This window comes from Mobula birostris, chromosome 1, assembly GCF_030028105.1.
Source record: "Mobula birostris isolate sMobBir1 chromosome 1, sMobBir1.hap1, whole genome shotgun sequence".
In the NCBI taxonomy this organism is placed as follows: Eukaryota; Metazoa; Chordata; class Chondrichthyes; order Myliobatiformes; family Myliobatidae; genus Mobula; species Mobula birostris.
Window position 1 is genome coordinate 220,387,210 of NC_092370.1, and position 22,288 is coordinate 220,409,497.

The following is a 22,288-nucleotide window of genomic DNA, read 5'->3' on the forward strand; positions in this document are numbered from 1 at the left end:
TGGAATTGTTTAATGGTTGGCAGAAGCAGATAAAAGGCTTTCAGCTGCCAGCCACACTAAATAAGACAAACCCACGCATTCAATCTGTTACACTTACAGTGGAAAAATTCATAAACCAAGCACCTTGTTTTGATGTCCATCTTTGCAACAGTCTTGGGATGCTGTGTGTTGTGTGCTGTAGCGTGGGTATTTTTGTTTTACAGATCTTCCTAAGTTACTTAGTGTCTCATTCCCTTGGCTCTATCCACCAGTTTCTTTTCTGTGTGCAGGTCACTGTAATAGGGTTCACACTCGGAATTCCAGATATTATCATGGGAATAACGTTTCTGGCAGCAGGAACAAGTGTTCCAGATTGCATGGCCAGCTTAATTGTTGCCAGACAAGGTAAGTACATATTTACTCAACTTAGACTGGTTTATTAATGGAGCAGTGCAATGTAAATAGGCTGTTCAGCTTAGCAAGATATTAGTCACAGTAGTTTTCTGCAGTCCAGTCTACCTTTAAAACAACTCAGCTGCTAAATCAATGGGGTGATTCCTTTTTCTAAAGAAAATTGATCTTTAATTGTTTTGTAGATTAGCAATGCTTCATTGTAGGATAGCAATAATTCAGTGATTTTAATTATGCAGAAAGCTCTTTTAAGGTAGTTGGAATGGAAAGTAGGTCATGTTCATTATTCTTTCCACAGACAACGTTGTTTATAAGAGACTAATGCCTAGGTTCATACTCATTAGCATTAAACACAATACAGTAGATTCCGGTTAATTGGGACACATTGGGCCCAGTACCTCTCGGCCCAATTAAGCGGCTACCCAAATTAGCTGAAGTTTCGTGGAAATAGTTAATAAGACAAACTACTACTAGGTAACAAGTTATGTATTTAAATAAACTACAGAACACATTAGATCCCCAGCAAAATTAATACAGAACTATAAAACTGTGTATTAGTTCCTAATAGTTATTAATGGAGGAATGAATCCAGTGTATGCTGACATGTTCTTTTGATTGACAGTAAACGAACAAAATCAACACAGACACCAAGTGTAGATAATTAACTGCCTTCAAATAATGCTTACAATGATTGCATCCTCCAAATTCTCATGTTGATTGTAACATTCAACATGATAGTTGATACTTCCAAATTCTTCATAGTTTCTAATTTGTTGAAGTTGCGAAATTATTTCATTTCCACTCCCAGCTGCTTTTGACATCTCCAAGCCTGAACGCTTGAAACCACCGTGAGAAAAACAGTTCTGAATTGTCTTAATCCTTATTACTCACCAACAATCAGTGACAAAAATAATTACTTTGTAAACAAAAGCACATGCATGTGATCCTTTTTAAAAACTCTTCACCTTAGGCACAGTGTAGTGTTGAACCACCACACAACGTGCACGCCACTGACACTATTTTCTCACTACCAGCTATTTTCTCAACTTCTTTCTGTTCTTTAAGAGTTGTCCCAAATAAGTGCTTGCCCCAATTAACAGATGGCCCAATTAATCAGAATCTACTGTATATAGTCACATCAACACTATATATTTTATTTATGCTGATGACCATAGATGAAGGCAATGTTCATTCTACCGGCTCAGGGTACAGGGTAATAATGTGTTGATTTCACCACAAACAAGAGAAAATTTTCAGATGCTGGAAATCCGAGCAACACACACAAAATGCTGGAGAGACTCAGCAGGCCAGGCAGCATCTACGGAAAAAAGTACGGTCGATGTTTCGGGCCAAAACCCAAAGGAGCTTCCCTTCCTCCACCATCAATGCTACCCTCAACTACATCTGCTCTCACCCCATCCTCCCACCACCCTACCAGGTATAGGGTTCCTCTTGTCCTCACCTACCACCCCACCAGCTTCTGTGTCCAGCACATAATTCTCCAAAACTTCTACCACCTCCAACGGGATCCCACCACCAAGCACATCTTTCCCTCCCGCCCCCCCCCCCCACTTTCTGCTTTCCACAGGGATCGCTTCCTATGCGACTCCCTTGTCCATTTGTCCCTCCCCACTGACACTTAGTCTTGCAAGCAAAACAATTGCTACACCTCCTCCCTCACTACCATACAGGGCTCTAAACAGTTCTTCCAGGTGAAGCAACATTTCACCTGTGCTTCTGTTGGGATCATATACTGTGTCTGGTGCTGCCCGTGTGGCCTCCTGTACGTTGGTGAGAGTCAACATAGATTGGGAGACTGCTTCGCTGAGCACCTATGCTCCATCTGCCAGAAAAAGTGGGATCTCCCATTCCCATTCTGATATGTCCATCCATGGCCTCCTCCATTGTCGTGATGAGGCTACACTTAGTTTGGAGGAACAACACCTTCTACTCCATTTGGGTAGCCTCCAACCTGATGGCATAAACATCGATTTCTCAAACTTCCAGTAATGACCCCAACCACCACCTTCTCCATTTCCCATCCCCTTTTCTCTCTCTCACCTCGTCTCACCAATCAACTTACCCTCCCCCTTCAGGTTCCACCTATCACCTGGTGTTTCTCTTTCCCCTCCCACCACCTTTTAAATATACTCCTCAGCTTTTTTTCTCCTGTCCTGCCAAAGGGTTTCAGCCCAAAATGTCAACTGTACTTTTTTCCATAGATGCTGCCCGGCCTGCTGAGTTCCTCCAGCATTTTGTGTGTGTTGTTGATTTCACTGACTCCATTAGTGAATGGAGGAAGATGGAGCCTGTTACTATTGAATACAACTCAATGTATCACAGTCTCAAAGGTGACTGTTCAGGCTTGTCTCCCCCGTGAGAGTGCTCGCTCCAGCACTACATCATTCTCCTGCCTTATCTTTATTGAGAGGTTAGTGGGACTTCTGAGAATGTTACATCAAATTACAGATAATAGATAGCCTTATTTCATATCACTAAATCTGTCTTCCAACATAGCCTTAAATGTACCTGTGCTATGTGCTGCAGAATATGGTAGAATTACACATCTAAACTGATTAATTGCTAAAAAGTCTTTTCACTGCCAAGTTGCTACAGTTGTTAAAAACTTCCCGAAGAAATACAGCACCAATTAACTTAATGATATTCCTTCCTTATTTTCCATGTTCTTAAATAAACTCACATTTAGTCACATATTCAATCTGCTCCTAACCTCTTTAATCTAGAGTTTATGCCCTTTGTTAGAATTCACCTCTGCGTGCAAATAATTTTCCCATGTGGACCAGCATCCTAAACAGCCTTAATGGTTAAAAGTTAAATTAACAATGCAGTTGATAGCAATCCTTTGCCTCTTGGCTTAGTATCATCTCACATGATATTTGAATTATGCCTTATTTGTGAGCCCATCTACTCCTAGATAAAGTATTCTAATTTTTATAGAGGCTATGGAATGGATTAAAGCTAATACAACACTGAGAGAAAAGAATGTTGCCTGTTGCATTTTGGACTGAGTGGCCATTTAATCATTTCAGTTGGGGTTAAGACTTTCTTCCTTTCCTCATTCCTCTCCCACTGCTTGTCTGTTAACCACAGAATTAACATGAATATGGGGCATGCTGCTTTTCCCTTCCAAGTGTGGAATCACTCAACAGCATGTCTGAACTTGAGAGCCTAGGAGTGGACATATAGTAGAGAAATTCATTGCCCTCTCTTCCTGATACCTGGTGATTACACTGTGATTTGTCTGGTACTGTGCTGTTCCTCCGGATCTCAATGCATTCCACTGAAGCCCATGGACAATGTTCAGTTCCCAATTTCAAAGCAAAAGAAATAAATGCTGGGACCAGCATGATGGGCTTTCAAGCTTTCACGTTCCCCTGAGATGTTTAGTGTTTTTCCAAGGACAATGACTGTATTCGCATACACCTGGTGCAACATACAGACATAACCACCACACAGAAATGAAGACACCATACTTTTCTACTTGGAAGCCACTTGGAAAGATCAAAAAGAAGCTGGAAGGACTGAGAAAGGAACATGTCATAGACAAAAATGCCAAAAAATAGACTGATGGATCCAAAAGAATGCAGACAGCTGGAAATTGCTTCAATGAAATAGAAGTAAGAAATTAATCTCAAAGCATTTACTGAATCACCGTTCAATAGACAATAGACAATAGGTGCAGGAGTAGGCCATTCGGCCCTTCGAGCCAGCACCACCATTCACTGTGATCATGGCTGATCATAGCTCATTTTTTATCTCAGTGCCACTTTTATGGACTAAACTCATATTCCTTCATTCTCTTAATAACCAGGAATATATCCATCTCTGACCTGAACATCGTTCAGTAGCAGAGTCTCTTATGCCTCCTTAGCTAGAAATTCCTATCCTCTCAGTGAAGAAATTCTCCTTGTTTCCGTCCAGAATAGCTGACTGCAGACTATGACCTCTGGTTTTTGACACGTCCACTGGTGTAAACTCATTCCTACATCTACTCAATCAAAGTCTGTTAGAATTTCGAGTTTTGGTGTGATCACCATAATGCTCAAGAGAGTACAGATCCAGTTTGCTCAGCCTCTCCTGATAGGACAATTCCCCTTCTCAGAACTTTTACACTCACTCAATTGCAAGTAAAATTTCAGTTTCATAAGAAGACCAGTACCATTGTATTCCAGTTATAGTCTCACAAGGTCCCATTTTCATTAGAGTAAAACGTCTTTACTATTGACTCAAATTCTCTTATATTAAAGACCGACATACCGTCTGGCTTCACAATTACTTACTGCATGTTAACATTCAGTGATTTGTTTGCAACCAGGTCTGAACATATTTCAATTTCTTACATTTTAAATATACCGTTTTTTTCTCTGTTAAGATGGATGGTCTCACATTTTTCCATGATATATTCCATCTGCCATCATTAAACCTGCCTGCATCCCTTTGAAGACTTTCTGCATCCTTGTCACAACATAGGTTATCGCCCAGTTTTGTATCTTAAGCAAACTGCATTCACTCATCCAAATCATTGATGTAGAATTGTGAGTGACTGGAGCCACAGCACCAGTCCCTGTGTATCCCAGTCATCATGGTCTCCTAGCCAGAATGTAATGCAGTTATTGGTTAACCTGTCCTCTCACCATGCCAGCATAATATCCCAATGTTCTGCTTTAATTTTACATAGAACAGAACAGCACAGTACAGGTCTCTTGGCCCACGATGTTATGCTGACCCTTTAACCTACTGTAATATCAATTTAACCCTTCCCTCCCTCTTTCTTACATCCATGTACCTGCCTAAAAGCCTTGTAAATGCCCCTAATGTATCTGCCTCTACCAACATACCTGACAGCACGTACCATGCACCGATCACCTTCACCTTTCTTAACATGTATGCTTAAATCAGCTACCTTCCATTCTGTGGGAACCAGAAAGTGAGAATCTATAGAATTAAGGATGATGGCCATAATGCCTTCATTATCTCTATAGCAGCCACTTTCAAATCCTTAGGATGGAGGTCATCATTTCTAGAATATTTCTCCGCTGACAGTCCATGAGTTTTCTCCAACTTTCCTCTTTTTTAACTAACATTAATTTTTTTTAGCTTGTTATTACTGAACCTGTTGTTCAGCAATGTTTCCAGGAGATCTGCTTTGTCTTTTTTTCCATGGAGACAGGCATATGACCGTAAGAATTAAGATCAGCGAAAGATAATTCATTAATATCATGGTAAATCTTTTACCTCAGCAACACTTCCTGCACTAGGCCCAAATCCCTTGGTACTTTTAATTCCAAAACAACTTTTGATTTCTGTCCTGAATACAGTGAGTGACTAAGCCTCCACAGCTCTCTTGGGTAGTGATTTCTAAAGCTTCAGTGCCCTCTAGGTGAAGGCAGTTCTTCTCATCTCTGAATGATGGATCCTTTATTTTGTGACTGTGACCTACTGTTCATCCATGTTGTCCTGGGAAAAGGTTGGTGAAGATAACCATTTTAAAAGTAGTATCATCTTAGTATCTAGCCTGTCAGAAATTTGTGTGTTTCATATTTAACCACATTATCTGCCATCTCCTTGCTCTTCATTTAAACTGATTATATCCCCCAAAATTTTTCTGCATCCATTTAATGTTTGCTGAATTGCTTTGCCAGTTCGTTATTTTGCAGTATACTTCCTCCTTTCTTAGTCTGTGATTCCTTAATCCTTTGCTATTGATACTAAACTAGTGGCCTGGTAGGTGATGAAGAGGATACAGAGAGACTTCGAGAGAATATAATCAGGCTGAATAGACCAGGAGGTGTGAATTAAAGCAGTCAAGAAAACTCAGGTGTAATGAATAAGAGAGCAATTATAAACGTCCTGGATCCCAACCCATTCAGATAACACAACCGAACTTTCTGAAAACATTTATTTTTCTTTCTATAAAGGAATGGGAGACATGGCCGTGTCCAACACAGTCGGAAGCAACGTGTTTGATATCCTTGTTGGCCTAGGTCTTCCATGGGGACTTCAGACGATAATTATTAACACCGGATCCTTTGTAAGTATGTTCTTTTCATCAGATCAAGCACCAATAGGAATGGTTGAAGAAATGATAGGCTTCGAAGCCTTGCCCTTCTTATTCTCTGGTTGTCTGGTTTGAAATATTAGTGGCTGGATATTTGAAAAAAAAACTCTAGCCTTTTGGATTGGCCACCACCCCTGATCCTTTAACCCTGAAAATGTGAATTGGAATTGTCAGGCTTATTGTTTGCAGCGCAGGCAACACCCTCTCCAGTTGACTAACGTTAATATCCAGGCTTCACCAATCATGTTAATAGTTGGATGCATCTGTGGAGTTCTGGATTTATGAGTGGGTAATTATTGTAAAAGCTATCTTGTCTTCCAAAGGTTACCCTGGAGGCTTTGTAAGTCTTTGAAGGCCGAGGAATAGTCACTCTCCAATTATCATAAACTGGAACAGTAAATGATGGTGCAGAGTGGGACAGAGCTGGCTGTATTCTTTATCGAGCCTCTGCCCCTTCCCTCTACAGTCTTGACGAAGGGTTCCGGCCCGAAACGTTGACTGATTGTTTCCACGGATGCTGCCCGACCTGCTGAGTTCCTCCGGCGTGTTGTGAGTGTGGCTCCACCTGGGCTCAGCTTGCTTCCATTAGACTGCTGGTTTCAATGTGGACAAGGACCTGAAATATATCTCACGGCAGATCAGAAATCTCTCCTACAAAACTGATCTCCATAGTTTATCACCGCTGGTTCTGCAGCTGCACAATTTAAGAACGGAGCCCCTTTGGGTTCTGTACATGTCCATGTTGATAGGCAGCAGTAATGCTTTGTCATTCACTCACACCCTTCATCACTGTGGTCATAGTAAAGCTACACATCCTCTTTGCCTGTTGGTTCCTGGCGTGAAAAAATGAATACTGTCTAAATGATCTCCTTTGGTTGAAAAATGGAAAAGAATACAATAATTCTAAAAAAAAACTTTGTTAGATACATTTGATCAATGAATATTAACATCCACTAGCATCACTTTTATGAGGTGTAAAAGGTTGACTTCTAAAGCTTTGACATTATAGCTGCACTTTTTGATTTTATTCAAGTAACTAATAACAATCTAACCAAGCTTAGTAGTATGTTGTACTTTTCCCACTAACACAGGAGTTATGAGATGCAAAGCTGCACTTTTAGATACAGGATAAATGTACCCTTGCCTGTCTGTGTATCTTATAACTGAAATCATTTTTCTTTTTACTTCTGCCCATCTTTTTGCTAATGAATTATTCTCTCTTAAACATCACAAAAAAAAAAATTTGGAGGTACAAATGCTACTTTTGGATCTCAATTTATAACAACCAAATTATTTAGACACACTTAAGGAATTTGTTAATCGAAATCAAACGATTAGAAAATTTCATCAACTTCAAGTAATATTCTAATTAAAAGCCCTTACCTCCTTTCCTTGGTGATTCATCTCAAAAAGTGTCTTTCAAATGTCCTGAGGCATAAGTCATTATTCACCTTTCAGTTTATCTGGATCACTGTAACCTTCTCTTTTTGACAAAATGGATGCCCTCTGTTTTCCAGGTACGCATCAACAGCAGAGGCCTTGTTTATTCTGTCATACTTCTTTTAGGATCCGTGGCACTCACGGTGAGTAGGCGATATTTTGCTGATGCAAATGATCCCCAGTGGTGCAACTCTATCAACAAATCTGTGGCGTAAAATGAGTAAGGGTTGGTAGTTCTGTGATCTGCAGGTCTATCATGGTCAGTGATTGTCTCAAGCTGGAGTGCACTGAAATGGCAGGTGCAGAGCAATTTGTTTCCAAGCTCTTGAACATCATGGCTCCAAAAAAAAAGCACAGATCACTTGATGCAGGAGTCCATTCAATAGGACTGTAAATATTGGTGTTCAGTCCAGTTGATGACTGTATTCACACCACTGTCTGTAAGGGGTTTGTACGTTCTGCCTGTGACTGCATGGGTTTCCTCCAGCTTCCTCCCTCATTCTAAAGATGTACGTTTATGGTTAGGGTTACACTAGAACCTTCTCTGCTTTGGGGATAACTTCACAACATTATCCATGGATCTTTACAGATTAATGAACAAGTACCACCAAGATCTCTTCCCTTGATGATTAGCTTTATTAATTTTCCCTGCAATATATGTTTCGTATATTTAGTACTTGACCTGATCAAGTGTACAGCACTGCTATTCTGTAAGAAACTTATTTTATTGAAGATAGATCCAATCCCAAAGTATATTTATGTCACAGTTTCTTCCCCTAAGTCATCAGACTCCTCAATACCCAGAGCCTGGACTGACACCAACCTACTGCCCTCTACTGTGCATATTGTCTTGTTTATTATTCATTGTAATGCCTGCACTGTTTTGTGCACTTTATGCAGTCCTGGGTAGGTCTGTAGTCTAGTGTAGCTTTTGTGTTGTTTTACGTAGTTCAGTGTACTGTTTCATGTAGCACCATGGTCCTGAAAAATGTCTCATTTTTACTGTGTACTGTACCAGCAGTTATGGTCAAAATGACAATAAAAAGTGACTTGACTTGATCTAGATCTAGTCGTAGAAATTGAACACCATCTATAGACCAAACTGCCATGGGACAGCACAGTAGCGTAGTGGTTAGCACAATGCTTTACAGTTCCAGTGACCCAGGTTCAATTCCCGCGATGTCTGTAAGGAGTTTGCAGGTTCTCCCCGTGACCGCGTGAGTTTCCTCCGGGTGCTCTGGTTTCCTCCCACAGCCCGAAGATGTACCGGTTGATAGGTTAATTGGTCATTGTAAATTGTCTCATGATTATGCTAGGATTAAATCCCGGGATTGCTGTGCGGCGTGGCTCAAAGGACCACTACGTTCCAATAACCATCTGAATAAATAAACTCTCAGGCTGGAATTGCATTTAGCAGCAACACACACAAAATGCTGGAGGAACTCAGCAGGCCAGGCTGCATCTAGGAAAAAAGTACAGTCAATGTTTTGAGCAGAAATCCTTCAGCAGGACTGGAAAAAAAAACTGAGTAGATTTAAAAGGTGGGAGGAAGCAAGAGAGAAACAGAAAGTGATCGATGAGTCCTGGAGAGGGAGGGATGAAGTAAAGAGCTGGGAAGTTGATTGGTGAAAGAGACAGAAGACCCTGGAAGAAAGGAAAGGGGGGGGAGGAGCACCAGAGAGAGGCAATGGGGTGGCAAGGAGATGAGGTGAGAGAGGGAAAAGGGGAAGGGAAATGGGGGAGAGGGGCTGTTGGTGGTGGGCATTACTGGAAGTTTGAGAAATCGATGTTCATGCCATCTGGTTGGAGGCTATCCATACAGAATAAAAGGTGTTGTTCCTCCAACCTCCGACACCTCCCTCCCCTTTCTCAATCTCACTGTCTCTATCTCCAGACGACTTCCACCCTGCCCTCAAAATACCTGTGTTCTTCGGCCAAGTGACGTACTTAATATATAGTATGGGAGTATACTCATCAGGCTAATGGCTGCATTCACCAGTCTAAGAGCAGTAATCATTAGACAGAAAGCTACTGAGGTTTCAGTTGCTGTTCTGCACTTTAACAACCCATGTACTTGATTATCTAGTTAGGTGCTTGTTTACAGTTGAATAGTAAACAATGGTTTGCCTTTCTTCTATTAATCAGTCCCACGTGCCTCTTCAGGTACACTGATAAGAATCTGCTGAAACCTATCTCGGTACATAACAATTCCGTCTCATTTAATGGCTCCGCCAATTATAGTTTTAATCATCTATGTCTATTTATTATCCGAGAACTATAAGTAAAATCTATCAGTGGATCTCATCCCTTTAGGAGATGCACAGAAAGGGGCAGTTAGAAAAGCTTTGTAATGCAGTAGATATTTACAGTTTACTCTCCTAGGAAGGTTAATTAAACATTATCCTGTATCTGTAGCAATATGCTATCCATGGAAATCTTGCTAGCACTTAGCAATAATTATTAGATTTCAGAGGACTTCATACCACCCCCTAATATCTGCACTTTACAAAGTTGTGTGCAGGACCCCCCACGCCCCCCATTCCCAATCAGGAGTCAGACTCCCGGTTGATATTTTTGATGTTTCTCCTCCTCCTGAGTTCAAGGGTTTATGGCACAACTGTTGCTAACAGTCAAAGTCCACCAACTTCATAGATTCAGTGTATTGAAACAGAAGTGGTTAGTTGGAATGATGGAGTGCTGCATTTGAAGCATTGACCCACCAAGAATAGGTATGATCTATAAGATGTGTTGTTAGATGTATCAAGCATTATTCAGCACAAAGTAAACACAAGAGATTCTGCAGATGCTGGAAATCTTGAATAATGCACACAAAATGCTAGAGGAACTCAGCAAGTCGGGCGGCATCTATGGAACGAAATAAAAGGTCGATGTTTTGGGCTGTCTTGGAGTAACTGCATCTGGAGCTTTGTGTACCTGACAAAAGATATATACCTTTAGAGGAAGAAATGGAACAAAGATTTAGCAGACTTTTTGGGATGGTGGGTTTTCCACACGAGGAGTGACTGAGAAGACACTCGTGTAACAAAACACATTGATGAAGATAGAGCAGTGGATGTAGTGTATATGGATTTCAGTAAGGCATTTGATAAGGTTTCCCATGCAAGGTTCATTCAGAAAGTAATGAGGCATGGGATCCAAGGATTCCTTGTTTTGTGGATCCAGAATTGACTTGCCCACAAAAGGAAAAGGGTGGTTGGAGATGGTTCGTATTCTGCATAGAGGTCGGTGACCAGTAGTGTTCTGCAGGGATCTGTTCTGGGATCCCTCCTCTTTGTGATTTTTTATAAATGACCTGGATGAGGAAGTAGAAGTGTGGGCTAGTAAGTTTGTTGATGACTCAAAAGTTGGGGTGCTGTGGATAGCCTGGAGGGTTATCAGAGACATTGATAGGATGCAGAACTCCACTGAGAAGTGGTAGATGGAGTTCAACCCAGATAAGTGTGAAGTGGTTCATTTCAATAAGTCAAATTTGAAGACAGAATATAATATTAATGGTAACACTCTTGGCAGTGTGGAGGATCAGCAAGATCTTGGGGTCCATGTCCATAGGACACTTAAAGCTGCTGCGCAGTTTAACAGTGTTGTTAAGAAGGCATATGATGCGATGGCCTTCATCAACTGTAGGATTGTGTTCAGGAGCTGTGAAGTAATGTTACAGCTATATAAGACTTTAGTCAGACCCCACTTGGAGTACTGTGTTCACTTCTGGCCACCTCATTACAGGAGGGATGTAGATACTCTAGAGAGAGTACAGAGGAGATTTACAAGGATGTTGCCTGGATTGGGGAGCATGTCTTATAAGAATAGGTTGAGCGAACTCGGCCTTTTCTCCTTGGAGCAACAGAGGATGAGAGATGACTTGACAGAGGTGTATAAGATGATGAGAGGCATTGATCGTGTGGATAGTCAGAGGCCTTTACCCCAGGGCTGAAATGGCTAACACAAGGGGGCATAGTTTTAAAGTGCTTGGAAGTAGGTACAAGGGGGATGTCAGGGGTAAGTTTTTCACTCAGAGAGTGGTGGGTGCGTGGAATGCACTGCCAGTGAAGGTGGTAGAGACGGGTACAATAGGGTCTTTTAAGAGACTCTTAGATAGGCACATGGAGCTTAGAAAAATAGAGGGCTATGCTGTAAGGAAATCCTAGGCAGCTTCTAGAGTAGGTTACAAGTTTGGCACAACATTGTGGACCAAAGGGCTGGTAATGTGCTGTAGATTTCTATGTTCTATGTTTATTACAATGTGTTTTAATCTCATTGAAACAAAATTCTTACAGTGCTCAACAGATGCATGGGAGATGCTCCCCCTAGCTGAGAAATCCATAAGCAGGGGTCACAGTCCCAGACTAAGGAGCAGGTTGTTTCGGACTGAGATAATTTTTTTTTTCATCTGGAGTGTGGTGATCACTGGGAATTCTACACTCTGCAAGGCCATTCAAGACAGAAATTGATAGATTTCCAGATATTGTGGGGATAATACAAGCAATGGAGCTGAGATAGAAAGTCAGCCAAAATATTGACAAATGGTGGAGTAGGTTCAAACACCTAGGAGGACTGATCCTAATTCTTTTTTTAAAATGTATTTTTTATTGAGTTTTCAAAATTCTTGAAACAGTCCAGCAATTAAACAATCCCCATGGTCTACCATGTCTGTACTGACCGTGGTGTCACATTAAACTGCACGTCTGCCTGTGAGTGGTTGGGGTTAGTAAGCTGTGGGCCTGCTATGTTGGTGCTGACATTGTGGCAACATTTGTGAGTTGCCCCCAGCGCATATTGGTCATTGATGCAAATGATGCATTTCACTGTATGTTTCAATGTTTTGATGTACAGGTGACAATTAAAGCTAATATTTTAATCTTTACAAGTGTCTATATCTCCCAGTTGCTGCCTGATTATGTGCCTGTCCAATCAACCACTTCTTAAACATCGTTGTCACATCTGCTTCCACCATTTCCTCTTCCACCAAATCCCCTGGTATCTGTTTCCTCCAGCAGTGCATTCTAGGCACTGGCTGTTCTCTGTGTAAATATATAATTTTATATATTAGACTGTACTGCTGCCGCAAAACAAAAACAAATTTCATGACATACGTGAGTGATGGTAAACCTGATTCTGATATGGGTCTGAGAGTGGGATGTGGGCAGGGAGAGGGAAATCACTGTTGGGAAAAGGGAAAGGGAGAGGAGAGGAAGTGGGAAGCACCAGAGAGACATTCTGTAATGGTCAATGAATCAATTGTTTGGAATGAAATGATCTTGCCTGGTGTCTCCGGACTGGGTGCGGCTGCACCTTTGCCACACAATCCCGCCTGCCCCGGCACTGTTTGCTGCCACCTGTCCCGAACACCTCCCATGGCGCTCCACACTCGCCATTCCCAATGTCTTTTGCTCCCACTACATTTACAAACTCATCCTCCACTCCACATTGGCAGATACAGTACTGTGCAGAGGTCTTGGGCACCCTAGCTCCCTCTCATTTCATACTGGGTAGAAAAATCTCTGACTGTTTATCTGACCATGCCCCTCCCTCATAATTTTAAATATGTCATTCAGTTATCCCCTCTGCCTCCGATACTTCCGAGAAAACAATCCAGGTTTGCCCAACTTCATGGTTCTGGTATCCCTTGGTAACCTCATGACCCATGATTCTTGTGTTTTTGCACACAGAACCTTTGGTTAAAGTGGGATATTTGCTTCTCACTGCACTGGAAGGTCTTCAGCATTTTAAGGAGCTCTCCCCATGCCAGCTGCTGAACATCTCATTGCAAAGCTGCCTGAAGTTGATGGAAAACACAGGAGAGGGAGCCCTGCTAATCTTCAGTTAGCGTAGCCATTCCCCATCCTCATATAAATTGTCTGTCTACCTTGTGCCACAACTGGCCCTTTGCCAGTGTGAAATACTCGATTCAGCTCTGAAGGGCCCAAAGGTTACAACAGGCACTTCTGTTGTGGAATGTGTTAAAAGGCTGGAATAGTGCCTGAGAAAACAGGGATGGAGATTTCTATTATTCTGAGCACCAAATTGACTTGGTGAAACTACACGTGGAGTATCATGTACCTGACAAAGGATACAGCTACCCGAGAGGAAATGGAACAAAGATTTATCAGACACTCAGCAGCTGCCATGCTCAGGATATCAATATCATATACACATCCTTTAAACAATGTCTCATCGCCGTACTGCAGCATAACAGTTCGCGTGAAACTATTACAGCACTAACTGTAAGATCAGGGCCCAATTCCCGCCGCTGCCTGTAAGGAGATTGTACGTCGTCCCGCGACCACATGGTTTTACTCTGAGTGCTTCAGTTGTCTCCCACACTCCAGAGATTAGAGTTAGTAAATTGTGGGCATGGTCTGTGGGCACCAGAAATGTGGTGGCACTTGTGGACTGCCCCCTGGTATAATCCTCACTGATTTGATTAGATTACGCGCTTCACTGTATGTTTCGGTATAGAAGTGACAAATAAAGCTAATCTTTTACCTTTTTTTTATTGCTTGTTCCTGCTTCTAGTCATTTTATCAGATCTGAACAAAAATCATGGGCTCCAATTTATGCCTAAATGTACAGGGCGTGATGTCATTAGCTGAGGTGAATTGCCCAAGTCAGCTTCCTAGTGGGCACAATTTCAACAGAAATCTTTACTAAATGTTCAATGCTGGTTCGAATCACATCTCTGAAAAATTTGGAAAATAGATAATAGATGCACTTTATATCCTTTCATCGCATTCTGCTTTGTTTTTTTTTATTTTAACTCTAATTCCATGAAGACTACATGTATTGAGTTAGAAGATATTTTTCGATTCTTAATCTTCAAAGCTACCGGCTATCGGTATATAAGGAGGCGGTATTCAATTCTGCTGTAGTAACTGAAGGTGTTTGTGATTCCAGGTGGCTGGTATCCACGTGAATGGATGGAAATTGGATAAAAAGCTTGGTATTTATGTGCTGGTCCTCTACGCTATTTTCTTGTGTTTCTCAATCATGATTGAATTCAATGTCTTTACATTTGTCAACTTGCCAATGTGCCAAGCCAGCATTTAAGCATGTCTGAGCGTGAATGGATTCCATCAAGAAAAAGAACCTTCTTAAGCTGCTATTGTATCTTTCTTTGATTTATAAAGAATGTTTTCTTTTGGCTATTTTGAAAGTTAAAGCAGCCTTTCACACAGAGCCAAGACTATTATTTGAAAAGAAGACTGCTGACTGATTGGTGTACACTGAAGTCAAATAAGGAGCGCTCACTCCCTCCTATGGAGTTTTTAAGAATTACGCCTGTGGTTTAGCAATTTGTCTCCACATCTGGATTTCCTGTTTGTTTTACAGCCTCTTGCTTGTTCACATGAGCACAAAATTACAATGTGTTCAACAGCACGAGTGCTGCAGATCAATTTTTTATTTCACAGGACTTCACCACACATATTATGTGTGGGAAGCAATTTGTTAAGCAGTCTTTCCTGACCTAATTTTCAGTAGGGACCACAATACATGTTTAAGCCTGTCTTTGTTTTTGTTCATAAATATAAAGAGTATATATTGGAATTGTGTGGACTTGAACAAGATCATTTGTATATTTGGTGAATGTAGCTTAAATAATGAACAAAAATGCTAAACTTGTACATTTTAATAGGAAAGTATGTATGCTGACTTTAAGTTTGAATTTTGATTCATAGTATTTTGATACTATGTTAATATATAAATATATACACCTATATAGAGAGCATACTGAAGATAGAGTTCTTTTATGAAAACTGAACATTGTATCATTTTTAAACATTTAATTCATTTGTTCCTGCTGTGATAAACATGAATGAACTCATTCTTCAACTGAATTATATGGTGCAATATGGTTCCATCAAAATTTAATGATATTTTTGGCAATATAAATATGACTGTATATGCTATCATCACTGCACATAATGTGAACACATGGAGCATAAGTCTCTATGTAGGGACTTCTTGATTTTTTTTTACTGTCTTGGAAAATTGAAGAAAAGGGATGCAAGCCCTTTAGTTTATATATTTTCCCATTTAATGGTTGCTTCCTGCTTGAAAGGCAAAAGACAAAGAGCAAATTAATTTTTCTTCCAAATCCGATAGAGGCCGTACAACTAGGTATGGTATGTCAATATCTTTAAAAATGCCTGTTATTAATTAATCTTATATTTACAGTTTTAATATGAAACTAAGAATGGTTTGTAAAGCTACTTTTTGACTGTAAATCATCATTTGGCTTTTGGTAAGTTTCAAATTAAACAGAAAGCCAATTCTAGAAAATGATGAAATTGGCATATGAATTTAAATATACACGTAGACATAATTGCTATACTGGCAACATCTTTAAAAATGCCTATTGATCTTGTATTTCAATTTTAATGTAAAATTGACAATGATTTTTGAAACTATTTTAATTGCAAATCATCACTTGACTTTTAGCAACTACAAATTAAACAAAAAGTCAGTTCTGGAAGTGGTGAAATGATAGTATAAATTTTAAATATATATGTAGATATAATTGTTCTACTATAAAGCAAATATTACATGATAGAAGCATCTAGAATTAACCTGCCTGTCTATGAGTGTGTTATTACTCAGCTGCTTGGAATCCTATTTACAGTGATAGGGTACGTGAGTCTTTGAAGCAAACTATCACATTTTGTACAACTGTAATCAGTTTGCATTGCAACTCCCTCATAGTGTCTGCAAATGCACAATAATTCCCATATGTAAAGAATCTTGGTGCACCTTTTCATACTGCCATTTTATATTTTAATGTGAACACAGTCCATCTTATTGGTATTGTGGCAATAAAATGGATAAGCTGAAAGCTGAATGATAGGACATTGAAAAGTTAGTTAAATGTTTTTGACTTTGCAGGTTATTGATTTAAGTATTTATGGTCTTGCCTGCTGGACGAATTTAGAGGATTGATAAAATCTGATTGGTCCTCTAGGTGCACAAGAGTGCACATGCTAGTGTTATAAACTAGCATTTTACTTCAAATAAGTCTACAAAATATAGATAATCAAAGCCATTCTCACACATCCCAATATTTTCACAGGATTCAACAGCCCATATTGTAATGTAAACCTGTAGGAATAATTTACTGATTGACTTATGATAATCACAGCTCCATAGAACTCTTGAAGGTCCACCTTTGAAATATATTCTTGAGTTGGACAACCAGGTATTTCATTGGTGTTGAGGGAGAGGGGGAATGAGTGTCTCCTTCTGATTGTGTAGATGTCCTGTCATGGCTGACTAAAGTTAGCTGTCTATCTGAGGGGAAATGATGGTACAAAACCCCAGCATGAGCTATTGCCAAGGGAGAAAATGTCAGGAAGGGAATCTGTGCTCACTTTGTAAAAATGCTGGCCAGGATTCATAGAAGTTCCCAACCACTGGTGTGACTTTTTTTAAAAAGGGGACCAATTCAGTCCATAGCTTGTAATATTACCAGCAAATAAATGTTTATTGTACTGGGAACCACTGACCTGAACGGTATTGTTTCATGAAGGAAAGTATGATGGACTGGGGCTTATTGGGAATGGCCTCATGATTGCCCTCGTGGTGATTGTCTGATGATGGCAATAGCATTGGAGTGTGATGAGTCCTGCCGTCTTCCCACCGTGAGTGAGATGAAGGCACACATTTATAAAGTGCTTTTCACATCTTTCTCAGAGCATCCCAAAGCACTTTACAGCCAATAAATCACCTGCAAAGAGTGATCATTGTTGTAATGCAGGAAATCTGGCAAATAATTTATGCACAGAAAGCTCCCACAAATAGCATTCCAACAGTGACCATATATTCTGCTTTATAGAAGTAGACCAAGAGATAAATCAGCTTAGCAGAAGCATCTCTGTACAGTGCACATCCATCTAATAGTGCGGACGGGGCCAAAGCTTTACACTGGAGGCAATGGTGTTGTTTTCCTCTCAGAACTGCATTGGTGCATTAAATGTGATCTTCATGCACATGTGACACACCCAAAATCTTCTCAGAAGACTTAGCCCCCTCAAGCTGGGGTTGCTACTCCATAGGATCATGTCTGATCCCCCTCCTCTTCTGTTGCACACATCCTTGGCTGTTCAGAAGCTTGTTGATTTCGGCCTTAAACATGTTCAACTATTAAACATTCACGGTCTTCTCGGGTTTCATCATTTCAAAGACATATAGCATTCTGAGTAATTTTATTTCCATCTGATTTATCGCATAATGTCCCCTGAACAAGGCACTTGCAAACATTAACACTGTCAGCACTTCTTAATCATGTCCCCCTCAGTGCTCTTCACTGCAGTGAGTTTATTCCAATTTCATTTTTGGAGTGCCCCACCTCCCCAGTGTTACAACAACACCAAGTCAAGTGTGACCTTCCTTAGATATGGAGATGGAGGTATGAAAGCAAGGAAGCTGGCAACTGAACCACAGCTGTCTTTAAATTCATCACTGAGTTACTCCTATGGTCATTGCAGTCAAAGGTGGAAATTATATATGTGCAGCAGTGTCGGAAAGGAGAAAATAGAGATTAAAGTTACAAAAACTAATAGCACAAGTTACTGCCACCTGAATATCTCCTCATTCATCCCCTCCTGTTCAGGTTCTGTTCTGGACAGTGCAAGTTAATGAGAAAGAGAAAGGAAATGAATGGATAACCTTGACTCAGAGGCAACCCTGCTTCTTAACTTAGGGATCCACAAACAAGTCATACTCCTTCATTTGCAAGACATGAGAGACTGAAGGAACTCAGCAGGCCCTCCAGCATCTCGTGCAATGCCCCAGGTTCCAGCATCTGAAGACACTTGTGTCCACTTCATTTCCTGGCTCATCCAAATCTAGGGATCTAAGGATTTAATTCAGGGTGAATCAGAATTATTAATCTGAGTTTACTGCCCTTAAGGAATTAGCAATCAATTCTTTGTGGCATTTGGAGAGTGGCAGCTGGCAAGCATCAGTGATCTGGTTTGATTTTCTCAACAGCAGGCAAGTCCTTGAAAACTGGCAAGAAATTGAATGCAGAGAGACGAAACTGAGAATGAACGGGGTAGGAGGGTGAGATGGTATAAACCAGTGAGTGACAATTTATCTTTGTGTGAAGATTGCTGATTGTCTTTCTCTGTTTTGCTTTTTTGCAATTCAAATTACCTAATCTCACTTTCAAATTAACATCATTTTGTGGATGGCTGTTGAAATAAGTGACAAATTTTGGGGATAAAAGGAATGAAAAGGTTGAAATCTTATATTTTCATGGAACCTACAAAATAAATGATATTTTTTCCATAAATTAACTTCCGAAGTTATATTAGGTATTTGAGCATTCTCAACAATGTAAAGTTTATAACTAAAGGAGAATGATAATTGAGGATGTGCTGTAAAAGGAAAGACAATTGTTGAAATTGCATTGGGAGTGGGAAGGGGAAAAAAGCTATTTTTCTGTCTGAATTCTATTGATATTTCAATTAAATGCTGTAAAAGAGAGTTTATTAAGAGATTGTTATATAAAGAGTGGGTATTTTATTAGATGTTTTTAATACATTTGTGTATTCTGTATTGCTGCTGAAGTTCCCAAAACCAGAGTTATCCAAGTGTATGGTATGATGTATTGCAGAAAAAAATATGTGATGTCAACTTGTGTCTCCCAACGGGTGTTGAACTACTGAGTGTCTCTGGAACAGGGTTTCCCAACCTAGGGTCCGTGGACCCCTTGCTTACTGGTATTGGTCCTTGGCATAAAAAAAAGTTTGGGAACCCCTGCTCTAGAACCTTTTGTTTTTGCCTCAGATTTTAGCTTCTTCACTATCGAGTTTTACAGAATTGTCTTCTTTAGATCAACCTCTTCCGCTATGTTCCATGTACAACCTGTTCCATTCTGGTGGTATTATGAAAATACTGGCCATATAACTAGAAATTATCCAAATTCAGCAGCATTGCCTGTCAATTCAAATTAGTAGGCAATTTTATCTATCCTTTTCAAGGAGACAGAGGATGTCATTTTTATAATTATATCAGTACTCGTTACATGCAAGTATCCTGATTGCAACAGTTGCCTTGCACAAACTGTTGATGCTGCTACTATACTCAGCATCTGAAATGATACCTTAAAAAGTTAGGTCAGCAGGTTCTCCTGCCATCTATAAATCAGGCAGTGGCCAAAAGCAGAGAACTGTGCAAATGAGCTGTCCATCAAAGTGAATCAAATCCCAGGTAACCACTGAATTTAGACCCACCACCCCCACCCCCATCAAATCTGTCAACCTTGTACTTCACAGTAAGCTGAGAATGAGATAATACTCTCAGCTCCAGTAAAACAGTTCTGTTGCAATTGTACGGACAGTTGGCATTTAGAGTGATCTAAGTAATATCTCAGATGAGTGAGAAAAATTACCCTCTGCATTCTATAAACGTTTAAACTCTTCAGCATACATTGAGCGAGACCAGAAACCTAGTCAGCATGTTTGTGTGGAAGGGAGGTGCACAATATCTGATGTACTACCCTTTTTCTTTAGCCTAAAGTAAAATCATTATTAGCAGGTTGGGAGCCAATTTGATGTTGAAAGACTGACAATGAAAGTGTGCACGATAAAAGAAATATTACTGAACTGATCTAAAGTGTGCGTGTGTGTGCGTGTCTTATATATTTCCTTTTGAGGTATTTTTGATGGGTTATGGGTTACAAAGGAATGAATGTTCACGGCTTTTAGATTCTGTTTTCAAAATTAAATATGGAATGTTTCTATAAAGTTAAAACAATTAACCTCAGTCATTAAATAAAACATGTCAATTATGTTATTATATTAGAGCCTGTGATCAGTTTCCTGTTTTGGATTTGTACTGTTGTTAAGGCTGTCCTATAGAATCCTTATAACTTGGTACAGACTTTTATTTGAATTTTTGGTGGTGACTGTAAATGGCAGTTACTAGGGAAATTGTTTCCAGACAGATTTTCAGCACTAGAATGATATTGAATACTTGTCTCAGCAATATTTTTAATTGACAAACAACAGAATTGGAAAAAAAATAAGATTGCATCTCAGTAGCAAGAAACGATGGCCACTTGTGAAACCACACCACATAGGTACGATATGGTGAACGAGATGCATAGTACCTTCCTTATCACTTGTGTTCCTCACAATAAAGACTTTGACGAATGTTTTCTTTTTAAAGTTAAAGCCCATTTAGAGTCTATGCTATTTGTGTGAGGTCAATTATCAGCAAATATTTCTTTGGAAAACCAAATTCTATTGAATAAAACATTGCCAGTGTAACCTCTAGTCATCGACTTCAGTTTGACACAGTCGGCCATTTTTTTTATAAACCCTGCGATGGTTGGCAGTGGCTGTACCCCAGGCTATGGGTTTACACTTCAGCTGATACCCTGGAGTAGTTCTGAAAAAATGCTGTTTGATCAGCTTCTGACTGAGAGATTGGAGTAGGTTTCCTGGTCCTGCCGCTGGCTTCATTGGGTCCCTCAATCTAGCGAACAAGCGAAAGTATTTTAGGGCATTTTTATCTCACAGTTGCTCAGTTTCTCTTTATTTGCACCATGCACCTCTGATCCAATGTTCCAGGTTACAGGATCAGGAATATCCATCATTCCAATGTAAGAAACTTCCTGCCAGTTTATATTGGAGTAATCCATCCCTTAGCATCAGAAGTGGAAGAGGAAGAAAGTATCCAGGTCAACGTTCTCCCTCAACCATTAAAAATTCACTGATCCTTCATTTCCCTACCTGCTCATACAATCTTGCAGTGTGGTGCATTTTACTTCAGAACAGTAATGATTGTATTTTGAAAGTAACTTATTTGATGAGGTGCTATATAAATGCTGGCCTGTACTCAGTTCTGCTATATTTATATTTCACTCAAGAACTGATTTGCATTAGTTCAAATTGAATAGAATAGCATAGGCCTGGTTGTGGGATAGGAACACAGTGCATTGATCTCCATAGCAACCATGAGACTTCATTGGACCCAAGTACAATTTATCCCAAGCAATTAAGTACAATTTCAATACAGTTTCAATTTCTAAGTTAATCTATATATTCTCTTAGAAAAATGGCAATATCTTGTGTAAATTGTAAAAGTCATGCAATAAATATTTATTCAAATGCATATCTAGAAAAATTGTAGGACGAATGTGACCTAATGCACTGTGAATGGCACTTGATGTGGATTTATGTGTATAAACTGAGGTTATATAATGTAAAAAATTAAATTAATTGAATGTATTATCATCCCATGACTGATGGGTAGGACAGAATGTCTGCACATTATGTTGTATCCAGAGCAACCTACAGAAGATATCTTATCAAGAAAATATTGATACAATCCTTAAAAATGTTTGACATGTAATGCGAT

General features: G+C 39.9%; 1 protein-coding gene across 1 annotated transcript in view; it reads left to right on the forward strand.

The window, feature by feature from the left end:
* The window catches only part of slc24a4b (solute carrier family 24 member 4b), a 348,425-nt gene extending 333,451 nt beyond the window's left edge, over positions 1-14,974 (forward strand). Inside the window, 4 exon segments of the mRNA XM_072251318.1 lie at positions 270-384; positions 6,330-6,442; positions 7,987-8,052; positions 14,822-14,974. Of these exon segments, the coding sequence (XP_072107419.1) occupies positions 270-384; positions 6,330-6,442; positions 7,987-8,052; positions 14,822-14,974 (447 nt within the window).
* The last annotated feature ends 7,314 nt before the right edge of the window (positions 14,975-22,288 follow it).